Source organism: Miniopterus schreibersii (genome assembly GCF_964146895.1).
Source record: "Miniopterus schreibersii genome assembly, chromosome: 11".
Lineage (NCBI taxonomy): Eukaryota > Metazoa > Chordata > Mammalia > Chiroptera > Miniopteridae > Miniopterus > Miniopterus schreibersii.
Window position 1 is genome coordinate 5,510,910 of NC_138111.1, and position 22,867 is coordinate 5,533,776.

General features: G+C 52.9%; 1 protein-coding gene across 1 annotated transcript in view; it reads left to right on the forward strand.

Moving 5' to 3' along the window:
- Positions 1 to 21,037, forward strand: part of EEIG1 (estrogen-induced osteoclastogenesis regulator 1) — a 34,029-nt gene extending 12,992 nt beyond the window's left edge. The window contains exons 2-11 of the mRNA XM_081150740.1: positions 9,346 to 9,466; positions 9,704 to 9,733; positions 11,847 to 11,963; positions 13,688 to 13,734; positions 13,834 to 13,991; positions 15,897 to 16,001; positions 16,085 to 16,280; positions 16,693 to 16,814; positions 16,900 to 16,969; positions 18,306 to 21,037. Of these exons, the coding sequence (XP_081006866.1) occupies positions 9,346 to 9,466; positions 9,704 to 9,733; positions 11,847 to 11,963; positions 13,688 to 13,734; positions 13,834 to 13,991; positions 15,897 to 16,001; positions 16,085 to 16,280; positions 16,693 to 16,814; positions 16,900 to 16,969; positions 18,306 to 18,351 (1,012 nt within the window). The 3' untranslated portion in view covers positions 18,352 to 21,037. The remainder of the gene's footprint in view (positions 1 to 9,345; positions 9,467 to 9,703; positions 9,734 to 11,846; positions 11,964 to 13,687; positions 13,735 to 13,833; positions 13,992 to 15,896; positions 16,002 to 16,084; positions 16,281 to 16,692; positions 16,815 to 16,899; positions 16,970 to 18,305) is intronic.
- Positions 21,038 to 22,867: the final 1,830 nt, after the last annotated feature.

Genomic DNA, 22,867 nt, shown 5'->3' on the forward strand with positions numbered 1-22,867 from the left:
ATCCCCCAGTGTGCTGCCCATTCTGTATTTCCGCGGGTCACTTGCTGCCCCTAGTCTTTACTCCCAGCCTCCCTTCCAATCCCCCGGCCACCCTCAGGGCTCACATTTTTAGCGGGAGAGCAGAGAAGGGTCTTGGGGTACCAGGTGGCTCCTCTGAGTGCTCCAGTCTCAAGCACAGAGTGGTTTGGCTTCTAGGAACTTCTTGCTGCCTCATGGTGTTGCAGGAGGGGGTGCTCGTGTCAGAACTGCAACAAACTGCTTCCCCTGCACACGGCTTTGAATTCCTGGCAGGAGCCAGACACTGCTGGGCTGCCACGCTGGCCACGTCGCCGGGATGAGGCTCCTCTGCCCCGCAGCCCCTGGATGGACTCCTAGGCTGGTCCCCGGGGTGGGCCCCTCCCCAGGCGGCTGTGCTCTCTTCTCTTAGGGGAAGCACAGGCAGATGTTGTCAATTTAAATTGTTTCCTTATTAGACTCTTGCCTTTCCCTGGCTGAGTTTCATTAGCTGAGAACTTTGATTGCATTACCAGGACCCCTCCCTCCTCCAGAAACCTAGCCAAAGACTGGGAGATCACAGAATGGGTGTGGCTGGGGGGGATATTGCGGGCTGGACGCTGTGGCAGCCCCCCAGGGTCCACCAGCCAGGGGGAGGGACTCGTGATGGAGCCTTGCTCAGGTTACCTCTCATTATAGGGGCCAAATGGGAGGAATCTGGGATCAGCTTTCTCAGGAACCCAGGAGCACAGCTGGGGCTGGGAGGTCCCTGGGGTCCCACTCAGTTCTGGTGGATATGCCCTTTCTTAGCTGGGTGCCCAGCTCCTGCCTCAGTCACCTGGAAGCTTGTTTAAAAAGTTTAATCCAAGGCCTGCATCACTGGTTCTCAGCTGGGGGTGATTTGCCCCCCCCCCTTCCCAGGGGAACATTTGCAATATGTGGAGACATTTTTGGTTGTCACAGCTGGAGTTGTACTGCTGGCAGGATGCTGCTGAACATCCTGCAATGCACAGGATACCCCTGAAAAAAACAGAATTATCCGGTTCAAAATGTCACTAGTACACAGGTTGAGAACCCTGCCCTACAGAGGCTGCAGTTCTGGCAAACCAAGGATTTTTCATCTTGGCTTTAGACTGATTAGCCCTGTCCTGCTCTGGCCACAACAGAGCTGCTCCCTACCAGGCCAAGGCTTTGTGCTGGACAAGCATTGGTGACACGGCAGACATGCAGATGAGTAGTTGGAGCTGGGCAGCCTGGTAGGTAGAGTGCTGAGGGTGGCTGTGGGGTCTCCCTGGAGCCCATTCCCTGGGCTGCCCCACTAACGCCCTGGGTTCCCTTCTTCTGATTCTACTCCTGTGACCACTGCTTGCCACCCTGAGCCTTTGCTCCCATGTCAGTTCTGGGGAGGGGCTCTGAGTGATACCTGTCTGTAAGGACCCTGTGGGGGTGTGGTAGCCTGTGGCCAGGAGGTAGCTCCCACTGTGCTGACCCCTCATCACCTGCATGATGGAACTGGCGCCCACAGTGTTTGTGGATGTGGAATAGAGGCCCTGGTCTGGGGCCATGGGAGCTCCAAGGGAGTTCTTGCCTGAGGACACTGGCCTGGTGGGATGCCCTGCTCTATTTCGGGGCAACCCAGAAATAGCTGAATTCTGCCACTGTGATGGCCACAGTGGGCTGTGGTCGCTGGGTGGAGGGCTCTCCCTGCCTCTCTGGGATTTGGCTGTCTAATTGTATATCTTAAAGCTAAAAACAAGACTCCCCTGAAGCTGCCCCAAAAACCCAGGCTCTGTAATTACCTGTCCCTGGCAGGCAGCTTGGAGCTGGAGGCTCAGGCCTGAAGCTCCAGCTAGGGAGGGTCAGGGCTTCTTCATCTCTTCCCAAGAGGGCTCGGCCCTGCCAGCAGGGCGAGGGTGGGCCCAGCCTTGAATCAGGTAGATGGGGATTCAGATTCCTTTTGTTTTTGACCAGCCCTTCTAACCTCACTACCTTTTTCATTTTTAATTTAAATTTCACTTACAGGAAACAATTCTTGGACAGAAATGAAGACAGTGGCCCTGCAGAACGACCCTAACCTAGTCTTGCTCTGCCTCAGTGGGCCTCTGCTCTTCTGGGAGTCGGTGCCCACACTGGCGTTTGTCCTCTGACCTCATTGCAATCAGAGGACTCCCAGAGGAGTTGATTTTCCCCCAGGCATGCTTTAAAAAAAAGGTCTCAGCTGATACTTCCAGTTCAGAAAGAAAGAGAAGGGTCCTGTGCCCCTCCCCCACTGCATCTTTCTCTCTTTTTCCCCACCTACCTGTGCCGGGGCGGGTGCCTGGGATTGTGGCCCCTCCATAGGCCCTTTGTAAGTCGGAGCCAGGGTACCCTCTCCAATCGCACTTCCCACCACTCTCCCCAGTCACTTACTCTGCTCCAGCCACACTGGCCTCCTTGTACTTTTTTAAGCACGGTGGGCACATTCTCACCTCAGGGCCTTTGTACTTTCTGTTCCTCATGCCTGGACTGCTCTTCGCTCAATTATTTGCATAGATTACTCTCACCTCCTTTAGCTCTGTGCTCAGATGCCACCTTCCCGTTAAGGCCTTCCCTTGCCATCTCTTCCTCACTCAGCCCGCACCTGGGCACTGCCAGCCTCCTTCCCGGTTCCTTTCCCTCTGTAGCACTTAACACCATCTGATATATGGTTGCCTCATTTTGTCTGTCTCTTACCCACTGCCAGACGCTAAGCCCTTTGAAGGCAGGAATGCCTGTGTGTTTTGTTCACTGTTTATGTCCCTAGGGCCTTCAGCAGTACCTGGCACTTAGTGTTTAATAAAAGGTTTTTGAATGAATCGAGTCTCTGAGATTTCCTCAAACCTGGCCTGGCCAGCTCGCATCCTGGGCTCATGGCCAACTGCTGGACGTCCTCATGCCTGCCTTTTTTTAAATGAACATCTATCTACCCCGCCTCCCCACCCCTGTCCTGTGTCTGGGACCCTGTGCCACCACACTGGGGGTGCTCAGCTCCCTCTCTCCAGAGGGGCCCTAGAGGCGGTTACAGGGCTAAGTCCTGGCTCTGCCATCTCTGGCTCTGTGACATGGGCTGTGGACACAGATGGTTCTGGGCTCAAGACTGGGCTCTGCACCTCACAGCTCTGTGACTAGGGGCCAGTTACTCAGCTGTTCCAAGCCTCACTTTCCCCATCTGTAAAGTGAGCCACGATAATACCCAACTTTCAGTGAAGAGTTCCAGGTGGCACACAGTAGGTCCTCGGGAAATGGCCACTGTTGGGGGGTGTATTTTACCCTTGCTGTGACCTCTTGGAGTAGGCCAGGGCAAGGCTGTGAGCTTCTTCCCTTGGGAGTGGTGGCATTTAATATTGTGTGTTTAGATCCCTGTGAAAATAAAAGGGAGGCCCAGCACCTGATCCCGTGGAGCCCTGCCAGGGAAGACGGAAGACGCCTGTTACCTGAGCCTGGGAGGGCTCCACGTGCCTTTCTCTGGCCTGGCCTGCCAGGAATCACCAGGGGGCCTCAGGCTTCCTGGCTGGGTGTTCCCATGGCAGACTCACAAAGGGGAAGGGAGAGAGCCACAATTTGGTTTTGGCTTTTGTTCCCAGACACTAATCCTAATTCCTCTGGGTGTTTAAACATGCCCAGCATTGTAGGCCTCCTCCTCAGGTCTCCAGGAACTGCTTCCAATGCCTGGGCTGGGTCCAGCAGAGAGGGAGGGGGAAGATCTGAGGGTCCGCATGGGAGCTGTAGCCCCCAGCTTTCCCCCATTTTAAGCATGGGCCTTTGACTGCTTGGGAAGTGTTTCCACTCTTCGCCCTTCTACCCACCTTGACCAGGGCTGCTCAGTCTTAAGGCCAGACTACACAGTGGCAAGACAGAACCGCTGTCAGAGTAAGATTCAAAGCCCTCACCACGGCCTTGGAGGTCCAGCATGACCTGACCCCTGCTCCCTTGCCAACCACATCCCTCTGTTTTCCTCCCTGGTCCATTCAGCTACTGGCCTCTGTGCTGCTTTTGCATTTGCCAAGCATGCCTCTATCTCAGGGCCTTTGCACTTGAAGTTCACGCTTCTGGACAGCTCTTCCCCAGTCTTTGCTTAGCCCTCAACCTCATTTCACTCTGGGCCTTGGTTGGATGTCACCGCCAAGGGCTTTGCCTGATTCCCTGCCTGAAGCATCAGCCTTCACCTTGCCTCTGCTCAGCACTCCCTGCCCAGCTTCCCTTCCTTGATCTGTTTTCTCTCTTTTCCTCCCTTCATCTGACTTACCATGTGTCTGTTGTGTTTTTTTGTATTAGTTTTTGTTTTTTTAGATGTAATTCATATGCCACACAGTCCACCCATTTAAAGTATACAATTTAGTGGGTTTTAGTATATTCCAAGTTGTGTGACCATCACCACAATCAATATTAGGACATTTCATCGCCCCCAAAAGAAAGTCCGGACCCATTAGCAATCATTCCCATTTCCCCCCATTGCCCCTTCCCCTGGCAATCACCAGTCTACTTTCTGTCTCATGGATTTGCCTATTCTGGACATTTCATAGAAATGGAATCATACAATAGGTAGTTCTTTGGGATTGGCTTTCACTTAGCATGACGTTTTCAAGGTTAATCCACATCATAGTGTGTCTGAGTGCTTTTGGTTACGGAATCAGACTCCATTGTGTGGATATCTGCGTTTTATAGACATACCCATTCATCAGCTGATGAACTTTCGGTTCGCTTTCGCTTTTAGCTGTTATGAGTAATGCTGCTGTGAACCCTCAAGTACCAGTTTTTATGTGGATGTAGATTTTCATTTCTCTTGGATAGATCCCTAGGAGTGGAATTGCTGGATCATATGGTAACTATATTTAACTTTTTGAGGAACTGCCAGACTATTTTCCAAAGTGGCTACACCACTTTACATTCCTACCAACAGTATATGAGGGTTACATTCTTGCTAACAGTTCACTTGCTATTATCTGCCTTGATTATAGTCATCTAGTGGGTGTGAAGTAACTCATTATAGTTGTGACCTGTGTTTCCCTGATGACTAATGATGTTGCGCATCTTCTCATGCTTATTGGCCATTTGTATGTCTTCTTGGAAAAATGTCTATTCCAATCATTTGCCCATTTTTAAATTGGGTTTTTGTCTTTTTATTATTGAGTTGTAAGTGCTCTTTATGTATTCTAGTTACAAGTCCTTTATTACATATGTGATTTACAAAAATTTTCCTTTATACTGTAGGTTGTTTTTTCACTTTCTTGATGGTGGTCTTTGAGTCACAAACATTTTCAAAAATTTATTTTTAAATGTTTTTATTGAGTTTAGAGAGGAAGGGAAAAGGAGAGAGAGATAGAAACATCAATAAAAGAGAAACATCGATCGGCTGCCTTCTGAACATCCGCTGCTGGGGATTGAGCCTGCAACCCGGTCCTGTGCCCTGACTGGGAATCGAACTGCGATCGCCTGAGTCATGGGCCGATGCTCAGCCGCTGAGCCACGCCGGCCAGGCATCACTTGTACTTTTGATGTCCCATATCATGAAGAGTTACTCCTGTGTTTTCTTCTAAGAATTTTATAGTTTCAGCTCTTAAACGCAGGCCTTTGATTCATTTTGAGTTAATTATTTTATAGGGTATGAGAAATGGGGCCTACTTTGTTCTTTTGCATATGTGAAAATCCAGTTGTCCCAGCAACTTCTGTAAAATGACTGCTCTTTCCCCCACTGGCACCCTTGTTGAAAATCCATTGACCATTAGTGTGAAGGGTTATTTTTGGACTTTCTACTCTTTTCCTTTGATCTGTGTGTCTGTCCTTAGGCTACAACCCCACTTTATTGTTGCTTTATAAAAGTTTTGCAGTCACGAAGTGAATTCTTCAATTATGTTCTACTTTTTCTAGATTGTTTTAACTATCCTGGTCCTTTGATGTTCCAAAGTTTAGAATCAACTTGTCAAAATTCTGCAAAGAAACCACCTGAGATTTTGATAATGATTGTATTGAATTTTTAAATCAATTTGGGAGTATTGTCCTCGTAACAATATTAAACCTTTTGATCTATGATTGCAGAATGTCTTTCCATTTATTTAGATCTTCCTTTTTAGTCCCTTTTACCCTTTACTACCCTCCACCCCCTTCCCTCTGGTAACCATTACACTGTTGTCTGTCTGTCTATGAGTTTCAGTTTTATATCCCACATATGAGTGAAATCATATGATTCCTAGCTTTTTCTGACTCACTTATTTCCCTTAGCATAATATTCTCAAGGTCCATCCATGGTGTTGCAAACAGCAGTATTTCATCTTTTCTCCTGGCTGAGGAGTAGTCCATAGTGTGTGTGTGTGTGTGTGTGTGTGTACACCACCTCTCCACCTCTTTTTTATCCAGTCCTCTATCACAGGACACTTTGTTGTCTCTATGTCTTGGCCACCATGAATAACGCTTCAGTGAACATAAGGGTGCATAAATCTTTGCAAATAAATGTTTTTTAGTTTTTCGGGTAGATACCCAGGAGAGGGATTGCTGGTAACTTTATTTTTAGTTTTCTGAGGAACTGCCATACTGTTTTCCATAGTGGTTGTACCAGTTCACATCCCACCAGCAATGAATGAGGGTTCCTTTGTCTCCACAACCTCTCCAACACTTATCTTGTTGATAGCAGCCACTGTAGCAGGTGTGAGATGGTATCTCATTGTAGTTTTGATTTGCATTTCCCTAATGGCTAGTGAAGTTGGACATCTTTTCACATATCTCTGATGGTTGTTTGTATGTCTTCTTGGGAGAGGTGTCTGTTCAGATCCTCTGTCTTTTAATTGGATTGTTTGATTGGTTGTATGAGTTCTTTATATATTTTGGATATGAACCCCTTGTCGGGAGCTGTTGTTTGCAAATATCATCTCCCGTTCGGTTGGTTGCCTTTTTGTTTTGTCAGGTTGTTGTTTTTTGCGTTGCAGAAGTTTTTTAGTTTGGTATAGTTCCATTTATTTATTTTTGTCTTTACTTCCCTTACCTTTGGGGTCATGGTGTCAAATTCATAAAATGCTCTCTACGACCAAGGTCCATAAGTTCAGTACCTATGTTTTCTTCTACGTACTTTATTGCTTCAGATCTTCTATTTAGGTCTTTGATCCATTTTGAATTAATTTTTGTACATGGGGATAAACTGTAATCTAGTTTCATTCTTTTGCATGTGGCTTTGCAGTTCTCCCAGCACCATGTATTAAAGAGACTTTCTTTTCTCCATTGTGTGTTTTTGGCTTCTTTGTCAAAAAATATTTGCCCGTATACCTGTGGTTTTATTTCTGGGCTCTCAGTTCTGTTTTATTGGTCTGTGTGTCTGTTCCGCCAATACCATGCTGTTCTGATTATTGTGACTCTGTAATATAATTTGAAGTCAGGGTGACCCCTCCAGCTTCGTTCTTTTTTTATCAGGGTTGCTTTGGCTGTTTGGGATCTTTTGTGGTTCCATACAAATCTGACAATTTTTGTTCTATTTCTTTAAAAAATGATATTGGGATTTTGATGGGGATGCATTAAAGCTGTATATTGCTTTGGGTAGTATGGCCATTTTCACTATGTTGAGTCTTCAGTCCATGCACATAGAATGTCTTTCCATTTTATTATGTCTTCTTCAGTCTCTCTTGATGCTTTGTAGTGTTCAGTATGTGGGTCCTTCACACCCTTTGTTAGGTTTATTCCTGGGTATCTTATTCTTTTGGTTGCAATTGCAAAAGGAATTTTTTTTTTCATTCTTTTTCTGAAATTTCATTGTTAGTATGTAGGAATGGGTTTTTGGACATTGATTTTTGCATCTTGCTGTGCCTAGTGCCTGATGTGCACTTGCCTCTCAGGGACATGGGTGGGTGCCTCGGGTGCATAATAGCAGGGTGCTGCTGGTCCAGCAACCCCGGTGGGCCCACCTGCCAGGCTTTCCGGGCTCCGTGGCCTGTGAACCAGGCTCATGGCTCTGACTCTGCAGTCAGACAGTACGGGGTTTGAATCCTGCTTTGTCAGCCACTGGGATATGATCCGGGGTGGTCTCCTGTTGCCTCAGCTCCCTCAGCTGCAGAAGGGGGTGGACAGAGCCTGCCTTCCAAGGTTGCAGTGAGAAGCGAACAGGCTGTGTTCAGATGTCCATCCTGTGCTGACCTCCACCCTCCAGTCCCAGTCTGGCAATTAACCCACACTCCTCAGGTCCTGGGGCGTGGAGTGGTCACTTCCTCAGCTGTCCGCTCGGCTGTTCCTGTTCAGTGGGATGAGGCTGGAGATAACGGCTCTCATGTGGGCCCCTCCCTTCCGTGGCCGCCCCTTCCTGAGCACTGGTTCTGCCAGACGGGCTGTGGGGGACGGGGAGCTCACAGGGGTGCAGAGCTCATCTCTTGACATGTGCTGCTGCCACCCCCATCTCCTGCCAGGGCCCCCGCAGCAGCTGGGAGAGACTCAGATGAGCTGCTCTCACCAGCTCCCACTCACTCCCAGGGCACAAAGCACTTCCCTCTTAAAGGGGTTCTGAATCTGGAGTTTGGTCATGCTCCCCAGGCCCAGGAGGAACTTGGGGGGCTGGAAGGACAGCCCCAAGTTAGTGTCAGAGCTGAGGGCCCTGGAGTGGTGAGGGTTAAACGTGTGGCACCTGAAGCCAGGCTGCTTGGGTTCAAGACCCTGGTCTGCTCTGCCATTTGTGGGCCTCAGGCCCAGAGTTCTGGTTTCTTTGAATGTGGGATTGGTTAGTGGTAGTGACTGCCCCATTGGCAAGGTTGTCGTGCCTGTGGACTGCTGACACTTGCAGCAGGCTCCAGGGGCGGCTAGGTTTGTAAAGTGCTTGAGTGGTGCCGGGCACCTGGGCAGCGCAGTGTGAGCATCAGCTGATTCTGTTGGTACTTGTGAAGAAAGGGACTGTGCTGGCTGTCCTGCTGGGTGGTGCCAGGCAGTTTACCCAGCCTTGGTCTTCCCACCTGTAAAATGGACGGGTAGCCCAGCCTGGGAAGGCTGCTGTGAGGGTCACTTGACATGGCCATTGGGAGTCTGGCTGGTGGGAGGTAATGGCAGCGGAAGAAGCCACCCAAGGCCACAGAACAAGGGGGCGGGGGGACAGTGCTGGGAGCGGAGGGAGGGGGCAGCTGCCCTAGCCTGACCTCATCCGCCTTGTGTTTTTCTTTTTTTATTACATATTTTTGTTTTTACAACACTTACACAAGCATATTCTTGTTATGAAAATATAGTCACTTTGTGACACAAAGTGAAAAGTGAGAGCTCCCCTTCCTTCCTCTCCTCCTTCCTGTCATTGCCTTCCTAGAGGTGAGTCTGTCCCTTGTGGCCCCCTGGGCGTTGACCTTCCTGCTTGTGCTCACCTGTCCCGTCTGGCTGCAGGGAAGAGGTGCAGGAGAACTGCGTGCGGTGGCGGAAGCGGTTCACCTTCGTGTGCAAGATGAGCGCCAACCCGGCCACTGGCCTGCTGGACCCCTGCGTCTTCCGGGTGTCAGTGCGCAAGGTGAGGCTGGGCTTCGGGCGGGCTGGGGGCTGTAAGCCCAAGTGGCCGTGGGGCTGCTGCTCTGGTGGCTCTTGGCCCATCTCCGGGCTTGTCCCCCTCAGGGAAAGTGGGGTGAGTCACTTTGCCCCTTTTCTTGTCCCCCTCCACTGGCGGTCATATTTGGGGGGACTGGGGACACATATGAGGGCCTTTGGATTCCCTAGTCACCCTGCTGCTTGTGTTTGTCTCCCTGTGCAGGAGCTGAAAGGTGGGAAGACTTATTCCAAGGTGAGTGGAACTGTTTGGAGGGGTGGATCGGTGGGGTGGGATGGGACAGGCATGGGAGAAACTCCCGGAAGAACTCCCAGCCCCCTCTCTGCCCCAAACAGGAGACACCAGCCCTATAGGAGATACATTATTTTTTTGAAATATCTCTATTGATTGTCTTTGCGCGTCACATAAAGACAGTGTATGTTTGTTGCATCACAAGTGGTGCAGATGTTCATAGAGTAGAAAGGTAGTTTCCTCTCCAGGCCTCCTCCCCAGATCCAAGCATTGGGATTTGTTAGGCTCTTTCCAGACCTTTTAAGAAAATAATATTATGAAATATATCATACACGCAGAGCAGTGAATAAAATATTCACCTGTGGCTTAGAGAAATGTAAAGTGAGCACCTTGTATGAGTCCTCGTGTACGTGCAGACAATGTGATTTTTAAATACACAAAAGGGACTTATCCTAAGTGGATTCTGCAGCTTGCTGCTGTTCTTGCCAATACGTCATAGGCATGTTTTCATGTCATCACAAATTTCCCTTTGCTTTAACAGCAGCAATGTCCCTTTGTATGGCTGGGGGACGGGTGCCTCAGCCAGTCCCCACTGTTGCATGTCTGTGTTGTTGCCGGGCTCTCTCTATACCCACAGCCAGTTCAGCCCTCATATTACAGCCTTTTCTGCTGGGAAAACAGAAGACAATGATTACCTCTGGAAGGGTTACCTCTAGCTTTGAATAAGCCTGCTCTGCCCTTAAACCCCCTTCCCTGTGGGGATTCGAAGCCCACCCTCTGAGGCTCCCCAGGGAGGTTGCACAGTGGCAGGGTGGGGGTAGGGAGCTTAGTTAGCCAGGAGGGGAAATGCCTTTGCCTCACCTCACCCTGTGCGCAGGGCGTTCCATCCTACCAACCAGAGTTCAGGAAGCCCAGGGCTCTGTGCTGTGCGCTGCTCGCTCATGCGCCTCTCCAGGAGCAGAGGGCAGGGTGGCCAGAACTGGCCTGTGGAAGGTGCCATCAGAGTGGAAATTTCTCCTCCCATTGATTCACTTGGTTGAGGACAGCTGCCCAGCCAGGAAACTACTAGCAAACAGCTGGAGCATCCTACCTCCGTCAGGCAAATGTTTGTCATGTGCCTAGCACGTGTCAAACCTGCCAGGCCCTTCCCTTCCCTTCTCCAATCAAATGTCCACACTGGCTCAGCAACCTTGACACAGGAGGAAACTGAGGCCCAAAGCAGTGGCAAGACTTGACTCTGATCAGGCCTACTTCAGGCCTGGTCCTGCTGGCTAAGCTCTCTGAGGCCCCGCACATGTCACTTCCTCTCTTGGAACCTTAGTTTCCATGTCTGTAAAATGGGGGTCACTGAGTTGATGGCAGGGCTGGGATTTGACCTGAGTCCCTGATTCTGGCACCATTGCCCCAAAGTCTGCAGTAGAGACTTGCATGCATTAGGTGCTCAGTAAATGTCCCTGGTTGGTTTGGTTGTCCCCTAAGCCTCTAATCCCAACATCCCCTCACCTTAACCTCTGTTGTCCCTCCAAGTCTGCCAGAATTGGCTTCCATTTCAAAGGCCTTAGCTCAGAGGCCCTGTTCTCGCACTTTCTCCACTTCCTTCCTCATCCTTGCTCCTCTCTCTGTTTCTGAGGAACATCACCACCGACTGCTCAACAGCCCCTCACTCCAGCCTCCATGAGGGGCTCCTGTGCACCCTGCAGAGTGCCCCCCACCCACCATCCAACACCAAGTTCCCACGGGCTTTTCCTCCCCCCCTGCCCGCTGTCCTGGCGGCTCCCACAGCGCAGCCTTGTTTCCCAGGGAACAATGTGTCTGTGTCACAGACAACAATGTCCTTTCATCTCAGGCGCTGCCCCGGTGCACTCTGGGACACAGCACAAAGGGCGCTTTGTGTGGCTCAGGGATGTGAGCTCCTGGCTCTGCCACATTGGAGCCGCCAACCGAAGCCACCAGCCCAGGCCTCCATCCTTGGGTGCAGGTTATGCAACAGTCAGTCTGCACTGGTGTGGCCCAGGGGCTTTGCCTGCCCCTCCCCCTCCACCAGATTAACCCTTGTGCTGCCAGCCTTGCACCCACACTCCCTGCAGCCTCCCACAGTCTCCTCTCTCCCTCCCAGCTGGGCTTTGCCGATTTGAACCTGGCTGAGTTTGCAGGCTCGGGCTCCACCGTGCGCTGCTGCCTGCTGGAGGGATACGACACGAAGAACACCCGCCAGGATAACTCTATCCTTAAGGTACTGGGGACCTGCTGCCTCTTCTGCCCCTTCTCACCATGGGGCGGGGGCACACCTGCTCCTCATCAAATTCCCAGAAGGGTTGTTAAAAATATAGGTCTGCCCCTGGACAAGCAGTGAGGGATACTGGGAGGATGTGGGCCCTAGGTCAGGACACCACCATCAAAGGCCTGCCTCGGCCACTGGCCTCAGTTTCCCCATCTGTAATTGGTGGTTGGACCCCAAGAGTCTCTTTAAGGGTTTGATGAGATCAGCATCACTGAGCACTGCACCTCTTGTCTTATGATACCTGACAGCCCTGTGGGGTGTGGTGTCTATTATTAGTCCCAGTTTTGCACAGGAAGGAGTTGAGGCTTAGGTTAGATCATTTGCCTGGGGTCACAGCAGAGCTGGCACTTGAGACTGCAGTCCAGATCCTTCCCATTGCCCCACATGACATGAGGCAGCCTGAGGTCCCGGTGAAGCACAGTGACCGGAAGAACCTACTGCGCCTCCACCCAGGCAGACGGAGGGCGGCTGCTCGGAGGACCCAGTCATGTGCAGGTTTCCGGTGGCTGGGGCAGCTCCTTCTCCCCCTGAGGCAGCTGCCTCCTTGGCCTCTTAGAACAGAGATATCTGGGCATCTGCCACCTGCACACCTCTCTTCCTTGTCTCCACACCCTTCCAGCTGACTTAGTGGGAGTGTTTTGTGCCCAGGCAGAGCTGGGCTGGAGGTGGTGGGCAGAGGCTCGGGGGTCTCCCAGACCCTTTTCCAAGGGAATCAGAGGCACTGAAAAGGTACAGGCTAATTATGGTGGGAGCTGGGACCTTTCAGCCTCGCCCCAGTGGTCCCATACACCTCAGGCCAGATCAAGGGCACCTGAGGGCAGGTGGCCTGGGCTTCAAGGCCATATCTGTCTACAGGGCTCTGGGTAATCAGTTCTTCTGAGTCTGGGTCTCAGTTCCCTTGTCTACAACCTGGGGCCATCAACTCCTTTGTAGGCTGCTATCATGGCCCCCCAAAAAAAATCCATTAAAAGAAAAAAGCCTGAACCCAGTGGTCTCCTTTTTGTTGGTAGTGGCTGGGATCTGAGCATCTCTTTCACCTGTCATTCAATCTCTGCCCAGATTTGGGGACCCAAACATTGCCTTGTTTGAGCCATTGCCAAAATCTTTGCCCAAATGGATGTTAAATTGTTAAGTTTCTAATGGGCTTTTGCTTTACTCAAGAAACTTTCACTAAGGCCCTGCCCTCTGTGTTGGACTGTGTGAGTGCTCCCCTCCTCCCGTGTTAGGCCTGGTGAACCCCCTCCTCACTGGGCAGGCTTCTCCAGCCTCCTTCCCTCTGCCACATGGGGCTCATGCTCGCACGCCCACTCGGAGCCCTGGGCACTGAGGATGGAGTGCTGCGTGGCCCTCCTGTGAGGGCTCCCAGTCTAGCTGCAGTTTTGAAATAATAGTAGCTTTTGCTGTCAGTCACTCCGAGCCAGGTGCTAAGCCAGGTGAAGCCGCATCTCTCTGTATCTGCTCCACTGTCCCGTGACGCAGGTGTCAGGATCAGTCCTGCCTTCTGCATGAGGAAGCTGGGGCCCAGTGAGGTTTGGTGGCTTCACCAGGGCCAGCAGGGGACAGAGACGGGATCATACTCCAAGCCCTGTCTGAAGCCCAAGCAGGGAGGCCGAGGGAGAGGCTAGGCGCCTGGGCTGAGTGAACGGACATGGTATGGCTGACTTCTCATCTCACAGGTCACCATCGGCATGTCCCTGCTCTCTGGAGACCCCTGCTTCAAGACGTGAGTGTGGGTGCAGGCTGCCTGTGGGATGGGGGCTCCTTTGTGTTTGGCTCACTCCAAGGCTGGAGCACCACAGTCACACCCCTCTATCCTCCTAAGGCCGCCGTCCACTGCCAAGTCCATCTCCATCCCGGGCCAGGATTCCTCCCTGCAGCTGACGTGTAAGGGTGGCGGGACCAGCAGCAGTCGCAGCAGCAGCACCAACTCCCTGACGGGGTCCCGGCCCCCCAAGGCCCGGCCCACCATTCTCAGTTCAGGTACCGCTCCCCATCTGCCCACCCTGCTCTGTTTGCCCTTTACCTCTGAGGTGTCCCAAGGGAGACAGTTGCTGAGAAGAGAGAGGTGGTGGGGGATGGTGTTTGCACCGTCCATGCTTCCATTAAGCAGACATTACCCAACCCCCTGCCACCCCATGTGCCAGGTACTGGACAGAGACTGACCTGGTGTCCCTGTCCTCATGGCCCTCCCCATTTAGCAAGAGAGACAGGCACCCATCAGACAATAAGTAAGTCATATGCATGTCCCCCTGCGGAGTGACAGGAGCTGTGAGAGAGACAAAAGGCGTATCTCAGGGGCTAGGGAAGTCTCCCTGAAGTGGTGACATTTGAGCTGAATCTGGGGGGTGAGGCAGAGGGACATGTGCTCTGAGCTCCTGCTCTCCCACTTGCTACGTGACCTTTACTGGCCATTTTGGCTCTTTGGGCCTCAGTGTAAAATAGGATCAGCAGTAACCACATCCTGGGTTGCTTTGGGGATGAACTTAGCAAACATGTGTGGGCCTTGCTTGTACAGAGTAGGTACTCTATATATATTTCTATTAAATTATCATTATTACCAATGTTTTAAAAATTCAGACAAGCCTGCATTCCCGGAGGAGATGGCATGGCAAGTCGGAGGATGGGGTGCCACCAGGAGAGGAGGCTCTGGCCTGCCCCCCAGCTGATTAGAGAGCAAGGCAGCGTGTGGTGGCCCTATTTGTGTCACAAGAGCAATTAGGGCACAAGGCCAAGTGGCTCAGCAGATGTTTGCTGAGTTTCTGCCCCTAGGGCTGGGAGCAGCGAGAGACCCTCTGATCTCGAGGGCCAGCTTTCTTCCACTCTGTTTTCTCCTGGAGACCCAGCCAGGCGAGTCCCGGAGCGGAGAGCTAGGGTTCTTGCCTGTCTCAGCCTGGGGGCTGCACCTGGGAATGGGAGCTTCCCAGCACTAATACTTTCTCCAGGGTGGGGGTCCCCAGGGGAGAGATCTGGGAACAAGGCCACCCAGCACAGATAATGTTTTTGTGCAAAGTAGCAGAGGCGCCTCTCCCGGGCAGCATGGGGTATGAGCCCCAAATGTCTCTGTAGCTGGTTTTCCGGACCCCTACCCCCCCTCTGCAGAGAAGCTGTTGGGAGCTTAAAAAGCCTTCTGACTTTGGGTGGGGACACAGGCAGGCCTGGGGTCCAACTCGTGGCCTGGCTGTGCTCATCTCCAAAGAGGGGATGGGCAAGCCCTTGCTCCTGTGTTTACCACAGGAGGGCTGGTGGGAGGGCACCCACAGAGGCCTGGGTGGATCCGCCTGGTTCCCCTGCACCTTCTGTTGGGGAGTGCTAGGATGTGAGTTTCGAAGTTGGGCTTATGACTGACGGGCGGGCCGTCAGCCGGTTCCCCTACCCTTATTTGCTGTATTCCAGCTGCACTGACCAAAGCTCACTCAAGCCTTGGGGCCTTTACCCTAGTTCCCTCTGGAGGCCCTTTCTCTTGATGCCTTATCTAGCTCCCTCCCTCCCATGTCCTGATGGTCTCACATTAAGGCCACTGCCTCAGGGAAGCCTTCCCTGATCTCAGACTGGGCTAGACCCCTACACGCTGTTCTGCACCACTCACTGCAGTTGTGGGTCATGTTTTGTTCAACATTCTTCCTCCCAATGGCCTGTGACACCCTGACTCCTGTTTGTAGCACCCAGTAGAGCACCCTGCATGGAGGAGGTCCCTGACAGATATTTGTAGAATGAATGAACCTGGGTTCAGATGGTGAACTTTGACTTGGAGCAGATTTCTGTTCCTATGAACCTTGGTTTTTCAGCCTGTTAAATGGAAATACGTAGTGTCCCCCCACTTCACCCCCCACCAGACTCAGTGCACCACTGGTAACCGGTAACCCCTGCCCTCTCCCTGCCTTCCAGGGGTGCCAGAGGAGACAGACCAGAACCTGTCCAGCCCCGAGGAGGTATTCCACTCTGGCCACTCCCGCAACTCCAGCTATGCCAGCCAGCAGTCCAAGATCTCTGGTGAGTGCCCGCCTGGCCCCTTGCCCTTGGCCTTGCATATTCCCAAGCTCCCTTGTAATGAACTGCCACCGTCCCCCAACCAGGCTACAGCACAGAGCACTCGCGCTCCTCCAGCCTCTCAGACTTGACGCACCGTCGCAACACATCCACCAGCAGCAGTGCCTCTGGTGGCCTCAGCATGACTTTGGAGGGCCCTGAGGGTGGCGAGCGTGAGCACCGGCCCCCCGAGAAACCACCCCGGCCACCCCGGCCCTCGCATCTGTCAGACCGCTCGTTTCGGTGAGTCTCACTGCTCAGCGCTTTGGAGAAGAGAGCCCTCCTGGTGGCTCCTTGAACCTCTGCTTCTTTACCTGTAACATGGTACAGTAGGGTCCCTGCCTCAGGGTTGGATGGTGATGATTCAACCAGTTGATGTTCATGAGTGAGCCCTGACCTAAGTGGCGTGCACATGCTCCTCTAGTGGCTGCTGTGTATGATCTAGTGGACCTTAGGCCCCCTGTCCAGGTGCTGTGTGGCCTCGGTAAGACCGGGTAATAGTGGCACGTGTACATAGGGCTGCATGAGGGTTAAGTGAGCACAACCGAATAAGCACTCTTGCACTTAGAGCATCCTGAGCAGTGTAGGTGTCGCTGTTGTCATCACTGTGCCCATTACTGCCCTGACTGTTGTGACTCTGCCTGTCCTGCTCCAGGCGGAAGAAGGACTCGGTGGAGAGCCACCCGACCTGGGTGGATGACACGCGGATTGATGCCGATGACATTGTGGAGAAGATCATGCAGAGCCAGGACTTCACAGACGGCAGTAACACTGAGGGTGAGCTGCCCACGCCGGGCGGGCTGGGGGAACTGCCACCTGCTCCGGGTCCCCGCTCAGCCCCCTTTCTCCTGTGTTCCCACAGATAGCAACCTCCGGCTGTTTGTGAGCCGTGATGGCTCCGCCACGCTGAGCGGCATCCAGCTGGCCAACAGGTAGGGGTAAGGGGTCAGGGGTGGGTGCTTAGGGAGGCATGGGAGTGAGTCATGGTGCCGAGAGCAAGGTCTCTGAAGCCTATGACCTGGCTTTGAATGCCAGCTCTTGTCACCACAGGGTGACTTGGGGCCAGTCACTTCTCTCTGAGCCTCATCTCAAATGGTGTAGACCACATCTCACCTGGAAACCTGGGGCATGCTCCAGGGTTGGCTTTGAGGGTTCCAGAGGTAACTTTGAAAGTGCCTAGCACAGGGCTTGGCACAGAGCAGGAGCTTAGTAATCTTTCTTTGGGACCCTACTTTCCCTTCCTCCTGGATCTGGGAGCCCCTTAGAAATGATGATGACCCATTGGACAGGTATTTATTGAGCACCAGCTGCGCACCAGGCACTGATTGAGGTTCTGGGTATGTGACAGTAAGCAACAGTTTTCTGCCCTCGTGATGTTTACAGATGAGGGGGTGGTAGGATCAAACTTTGGCCTGAACTCTATAGTTTATAGAATGTGCCCTCTTAATCATTTATTTACAGTATTTTGCCATGTGCCTGGCTCACTGAATGAATGAATGAGTGGAAGAGCTTCCCACATGCAGGGTTGTGCTAAAGGCTTTTCCCCATGTTCCTGTGGGCAGGGTGGGAAAGTACCCATTTCGCATCTAGGGCTAGAGCTGGAGAAGACTTGGCCTGGCTGCCAGGGCCCCCCACCTGCCCTCTGGTGCTGCTCTGCTGACCCCTGCTGGCAAGGCTCAAAATTGCATCTGCCATGTCCCCATGACCTTCCCAGCTGCCTGGATAAGGTGGGCCAAAAAATGAAGGGGGCAGCTCTTTGAAGGTTTGTGAATACACCTCTCTGGCCTTCCTCTGAAACTGGGATTCAGGGAGGGAAGCACCAAGCTATTTGACACCAAGGTCATAGCAGAGCAGCTTACTGAGCCCAGAATGTCCACTACCTCATGGGTGGGCCTGGCCTCAGTGGGAAGAGCTCCCAACCTTCTGCCCATTGGCAAGCCGCATAATCCCCATGAGCCTCCATTTCTTCATCTGTCAAGCGTGGTGGGGTGCAGTCCCTCCCTGCCAGGGTTGCTGTCCAGTGAACACCCCAGTGTGTGAGCTGCTGCTGCCCAGGAAGAGCTCGGGCACAGCCTGTGCCAGCTCAGCGATCCCACAGACTCTGATACTTATCATCTTTGTCATTCTGGGCAAGACTCAACCTTTCTGAGCCTCAGTTTCTTCCTTTGCAAAATGGGGCCAGTTAACAGTGCCTGTTTGTGAAATATTTCTAAGGGGCTGGCCCAGAGGAGCATTGAGGAGGATGAGCTGACCTATCTCTTCCCACAGGGTCTCCTCTGGGGTCTACGAGCCAGTCGTGATTGAAAGCCATTGAGGAGCGGGTGTCCAGGCTGGAGAAGGGCCCTGCCTTTGCGGGTGTTCAGACCCGTGTCATTCCACGAGGGACCTTCCCCTTTGGATCACCGTCTACTCCGCATCTCATCTGTGCCTCCTCCATGCACTCCAGCCCCACTCCTGCCCCAAAACATCATTCCATTGACTTCCCATCCATGTTGGGACCCTCCTGGCCTGCTAGGGCCTGGGCACCACTGTGAATATTCTTCTCTGAACCACTAGAGGGCAGGACGCGTGGGCCCATGAAGTAGGTGGGCAAGACAAAGATGGCCAGGATGCCCCGCTGGAGACTGACCTGGCCCCTCAATGAGGAGATGCAGCAGCTCCTACACACGCGGAGCTCTTGTGGCCGAGGGGCCTCTTGCCCTGTGTCCCCACTCACTCTATGAGCACCAACTCAACCATACCCTGGCAGGGCTCTGTTCCATTGCCCCCTAGCCCTTCGGGGCCAGTTCACCCCCAGAATCCTGCCACCGTGGCCCTCTGACTGCTTAATGCTTCAGCTGTCCCTTCCCTGTGCCCTGGGGGACCCGCTGGCGGCCTCCTCCTAGGAGCCAAGACCTCAGACCCCACCCACACTCCAGATTGAGACTCCCTCCCCCACCGAATGTTCTCCTGCTGCCCTGGCAGCCTGCACTTTGCACATGCTTGTGTCCAGCACAGCCCCACTGGCCCTTGCCTGCCCTTCCTCTGATTCCTTCCCAAGGATTCCTGGGCGCTGCCTGCTGTGCAGCTAGCGGCCCAGCTCTAGCAACCCTGCTGGAGCATGGCACCACCTCTCCTCCCTCCAGTTAGCTGCAGCTCAGACCTAAGACCCATGCTGAGAAAGGTCTGAGCTTTGGTGGTGGTTCCCCTCTGCCAAGGGCTGGTCCTGAGCAGCTGGTTTCTTATAGAAAGCCAGAAGGATGCCTCCCAAGCCCTTGAAGGTCAGGGGCCTGACTGAGCTGGGCAAGCACCGCGCACCCCCTTTGCCTCCCCTCAGGGACAGCTGGCCCAGGCTGGGGCCACTGCTGGAGGGGCAGGTGGGCTGTGAGTTGACCAGCTGGATCTGGCTTCCTGGCCAGAAAAGCCTCAGCCCTCCTCTGAAAGCATCCCCCGCTCTGGGTCAGGGCTGGGCAGGGTCCTTTAGGGGGGTTTCTAGCAGGGAGCAGTCTGGCCCTGCCCCTGCCCCACACGAAGCCTCTGCTCTGAGCACTTTCCTCCCCATCCTTACTTGCTTGAAGGTGGGTGCTGGCTGCCAGCCAGCCCCTGGACAGACTCCCCACCCCTTAATTTGACTCATTTTTGTATAAACCCAGCAGGCTGGTGTTTACTTGACCCTATACCTCTTCTTTTCTCCTTTCCTTTCTCCCTTTTTCTTTTTTTCCTTTAGGGTTCACAGTTAGATATTTTTCCCTCCTCCAGGTGAGGGGAGGTGGTTCTGTTCTCCGCCCTACCCACTGACTGGTCCCAGCAGGGCTGGAGATCTGGATGGGGGGCCGGGTACTGGTTCTCCCTCTGGTAGGGGTGGGGATGGGGGTGAGGAGGTGCTCCCCAGGCTGGGAGGGGTCCTTGCCCTTCTGCCCCAGCTGGCAAGAGTTGGAATCTTGGTCTTAGAACCTTCCAGCTTTGGGACCAGAGCATTTCTAGGATTTTGTTGTTTTTAATCACCTCTTTCAGAAAATGAATGTTAGAAGGTGCCTGCCGAGGCAGGGTGGAGCATTTCTGGCTGGAGAAGGCTCTGATCAGTTCTGTGGGTCCCTTCCTGTCCCGTAGACACCTGACACTTTAAAAGGGGATTGGCTGCACTGTCTCCAAATGAAGTTATCCCCAAAAGCTGGGATACTGCCCTTCCCGCCTGTGTCTGCAGGACCTCAACCCAGTGGGAAGGTGCATTCAAGGTGTATTTAGTGTCTGATTCAAAGTTCTGGGGCTTTAATGCATAAAATAGCTGGCTTTGGTGCTGTTGGGGAGACTCCCCAAACTAGGAACCCCAGCCCCACTCTAGATGAGGTCTGAACTTGACAGTCACCCCAGGAGACAGAGCCTGCCACATCCTCCCATGCCAGGCCCTGGGCCAGGGTAATTGGACTGAGAATTCGGCCATAACCAAATTAATGCTGGCTGCAGCTGGAGGCCCAGAGCCCTGGCCTCAGCCCCACATGGGAGCCCTCTGGCCCCCTCAAGCTCAGTGAATTCCCACTAGGCGCCCGAAGCTCCTAGACTTAAAAATTCTATAGAGAGAGAGAGATAGAGAGGAATATATTAGAGATATTTTTGGAAAGGAAATGGTCTATGCAATGTCAGTTTGGAATCTTGGAAGACAGTTTAACGTTTTTACTAGATAGAAAGAAAATAAAAATTACAATATTTTTAGGTTACTATTTTTCTGGTCACCCCATAAACTGACCACATGGCATGATCTGCCAGGATGGAGAATGTCCACATTCTCTCTGGGAGGTGAGCAGGGAAATGGGGGGGGGAGGGGAGGTCTTTATTTTTATTTTTAATTCCCCTCTTTTCTAACAGAATGTTTTCACCACCACACCCTGATTCAGTGGGCTGTGTTTGTATTTCTGTCCCAGCTTCTACTGTAGAAAATAACATTGTAAAGGGAAATCAGCCTAGTGTCAGTGTCTTGGTTTGGGGAAAAAAATTAAATGTTGCAGTTTTTGTTTGTTATGGCATATTAGTTCCTGTTTGCTTGTTTTACTTACTTGACTCTGGGTCAATGACAACATCAGATGGAAGCCCGATGTGTAAGGTGATGCTTTGGGTGTGGGGAGGAAGTAGGTGGCCAGGGTTCTCCACGTCCTGGCTGAAGTCACAGTGATTACCACCTTTATTACACCAGGGTCCTGGGGAGGAAACTGAGGCCCAGAAGTGTGGTTTCTTGCCAGTCTCAGATCTAGTATGTGGCAGCTCTGACCTCAGAGCCCAAGTTCTAACCACTGCTCTACAGACCTCGCCAGCAGTCAGGTGGCCTCTAACAAAGTGTGCCTGAAGACAAAAAGCTACCTATGCCTCAGGTGTCTTAGCTGAAAATGAGGTTATGGATCAAATGAGAAAGTGGGTGTACAGCTTGACCTCTATGGGAGGTGCTGAGCATGTCCCCAACCTCTCCAAATCTCCAGGCCTGGCCCCCTCTCTCCCTGCCCCTGCTTAAACTTACAGAGGAGTCTGCACCAAGCCCTGAGAAAGGCAAGTCACCCTGAACCTTTAATGAGCTCAGAAGTGGCTGGAAACCTCAGTGGCTCTGGACAGGCCAGAAGGAACCAGACTACCAGGCCTTGTCCCTGCCACAGCACTGCTTTGTTCCCACCAGGGCTGATGCCCAGTCATAGACCCTGAAAACCCTGGGAGTGATTACTCAGCCCCCTTCCTCTGTTCACTGCACATCTGGGGAGGGACAAATTGGCTCTCAGCTGAGCCCAAAGTCTGTCCTGAGACCGAGAGGGAAGGAATCGGGCTATAGGCCAGAAAGGGTTGCTCCTTCGGAACACAGAAATGCCAAGTGAAAAATCAGTATACAAAATGGTAGGAAAGAAAAAAGGTTGCTCCTCTCAGCTTTGGGAGGACGGTCCCCATAGTCAGACGGGCTTGGACAACCCCAGGAGACACATGCTGCTAGAAGGAGCATGCCAGGTTCAGGCCATATCTCCGTGGGACCCCCGCCCTATGCTGTATTCTGTAGCATTCCAAGATCCAAAAGCCCCGGAACCTTAAAGCCAGTTGATTGATTCAAAGCTCCTACTTTGTGGGAAGCTCCATTCTAGGCACTGGGGGTACAGCAGTGACCACAGACCCTAGCCTCAGGGAGCTCCCAGGTGGGCCAGGTCGAGTAAGCTAATTAAAGGGGCTGACCAGCGTCATCTGGAGCAGACTGGAGGGAACGAACCCCCGCCTAGCTGCCAAGGGGACTTCCCTGGGATGACTGGCATCCCACTGAGACCTGATGAGTGAAGAGCAGCCGGCCCCAGCTGTGGGGAGACTGTTGCAGACTCCGGAACTGGAGGACACGTCGGAGATGAACGACGGGGCCCAGCCGCCCCTGGCTCAGACCAAAGGGCCTCCAAGCCCGGCGGGGCGTGGCTCAGCGGTTGAGCATCGACCTAGGATCCAGGCGATCGGGGTTCGATTCCCGGTCAGGGCACATGCCTGGGTTGCAGGCTGCAGCTGATCAATGACTCTCATCACTGATGTTTCTATCTTTCTAACCCTCTCTTTTCCTCTCTCTGAAATCAATAAAGATATATTTAAAAAAAAAAAAAAGGAAGGGCCTCCAAGCCTGGGGAGGAGCCTGCAGACGGTCGGAAGGCCTGCCTGGGCGGTCGCGACACCCAGGGCCTGAGAGGGAGACGGGGAGGAGAGGGAGGGTCACCCTGGCCTCCCCCGTCCCTGCAGTGCGGAGAGGACGGGGAAGACAGGCCCTGGTAAGGGCCCCCCCCCCCAGCCAATCGAAACCCTCCCACCCCTGCGGGCTTGGGCCACCCCTGCTCCGTCCCCCTCCAGGACAC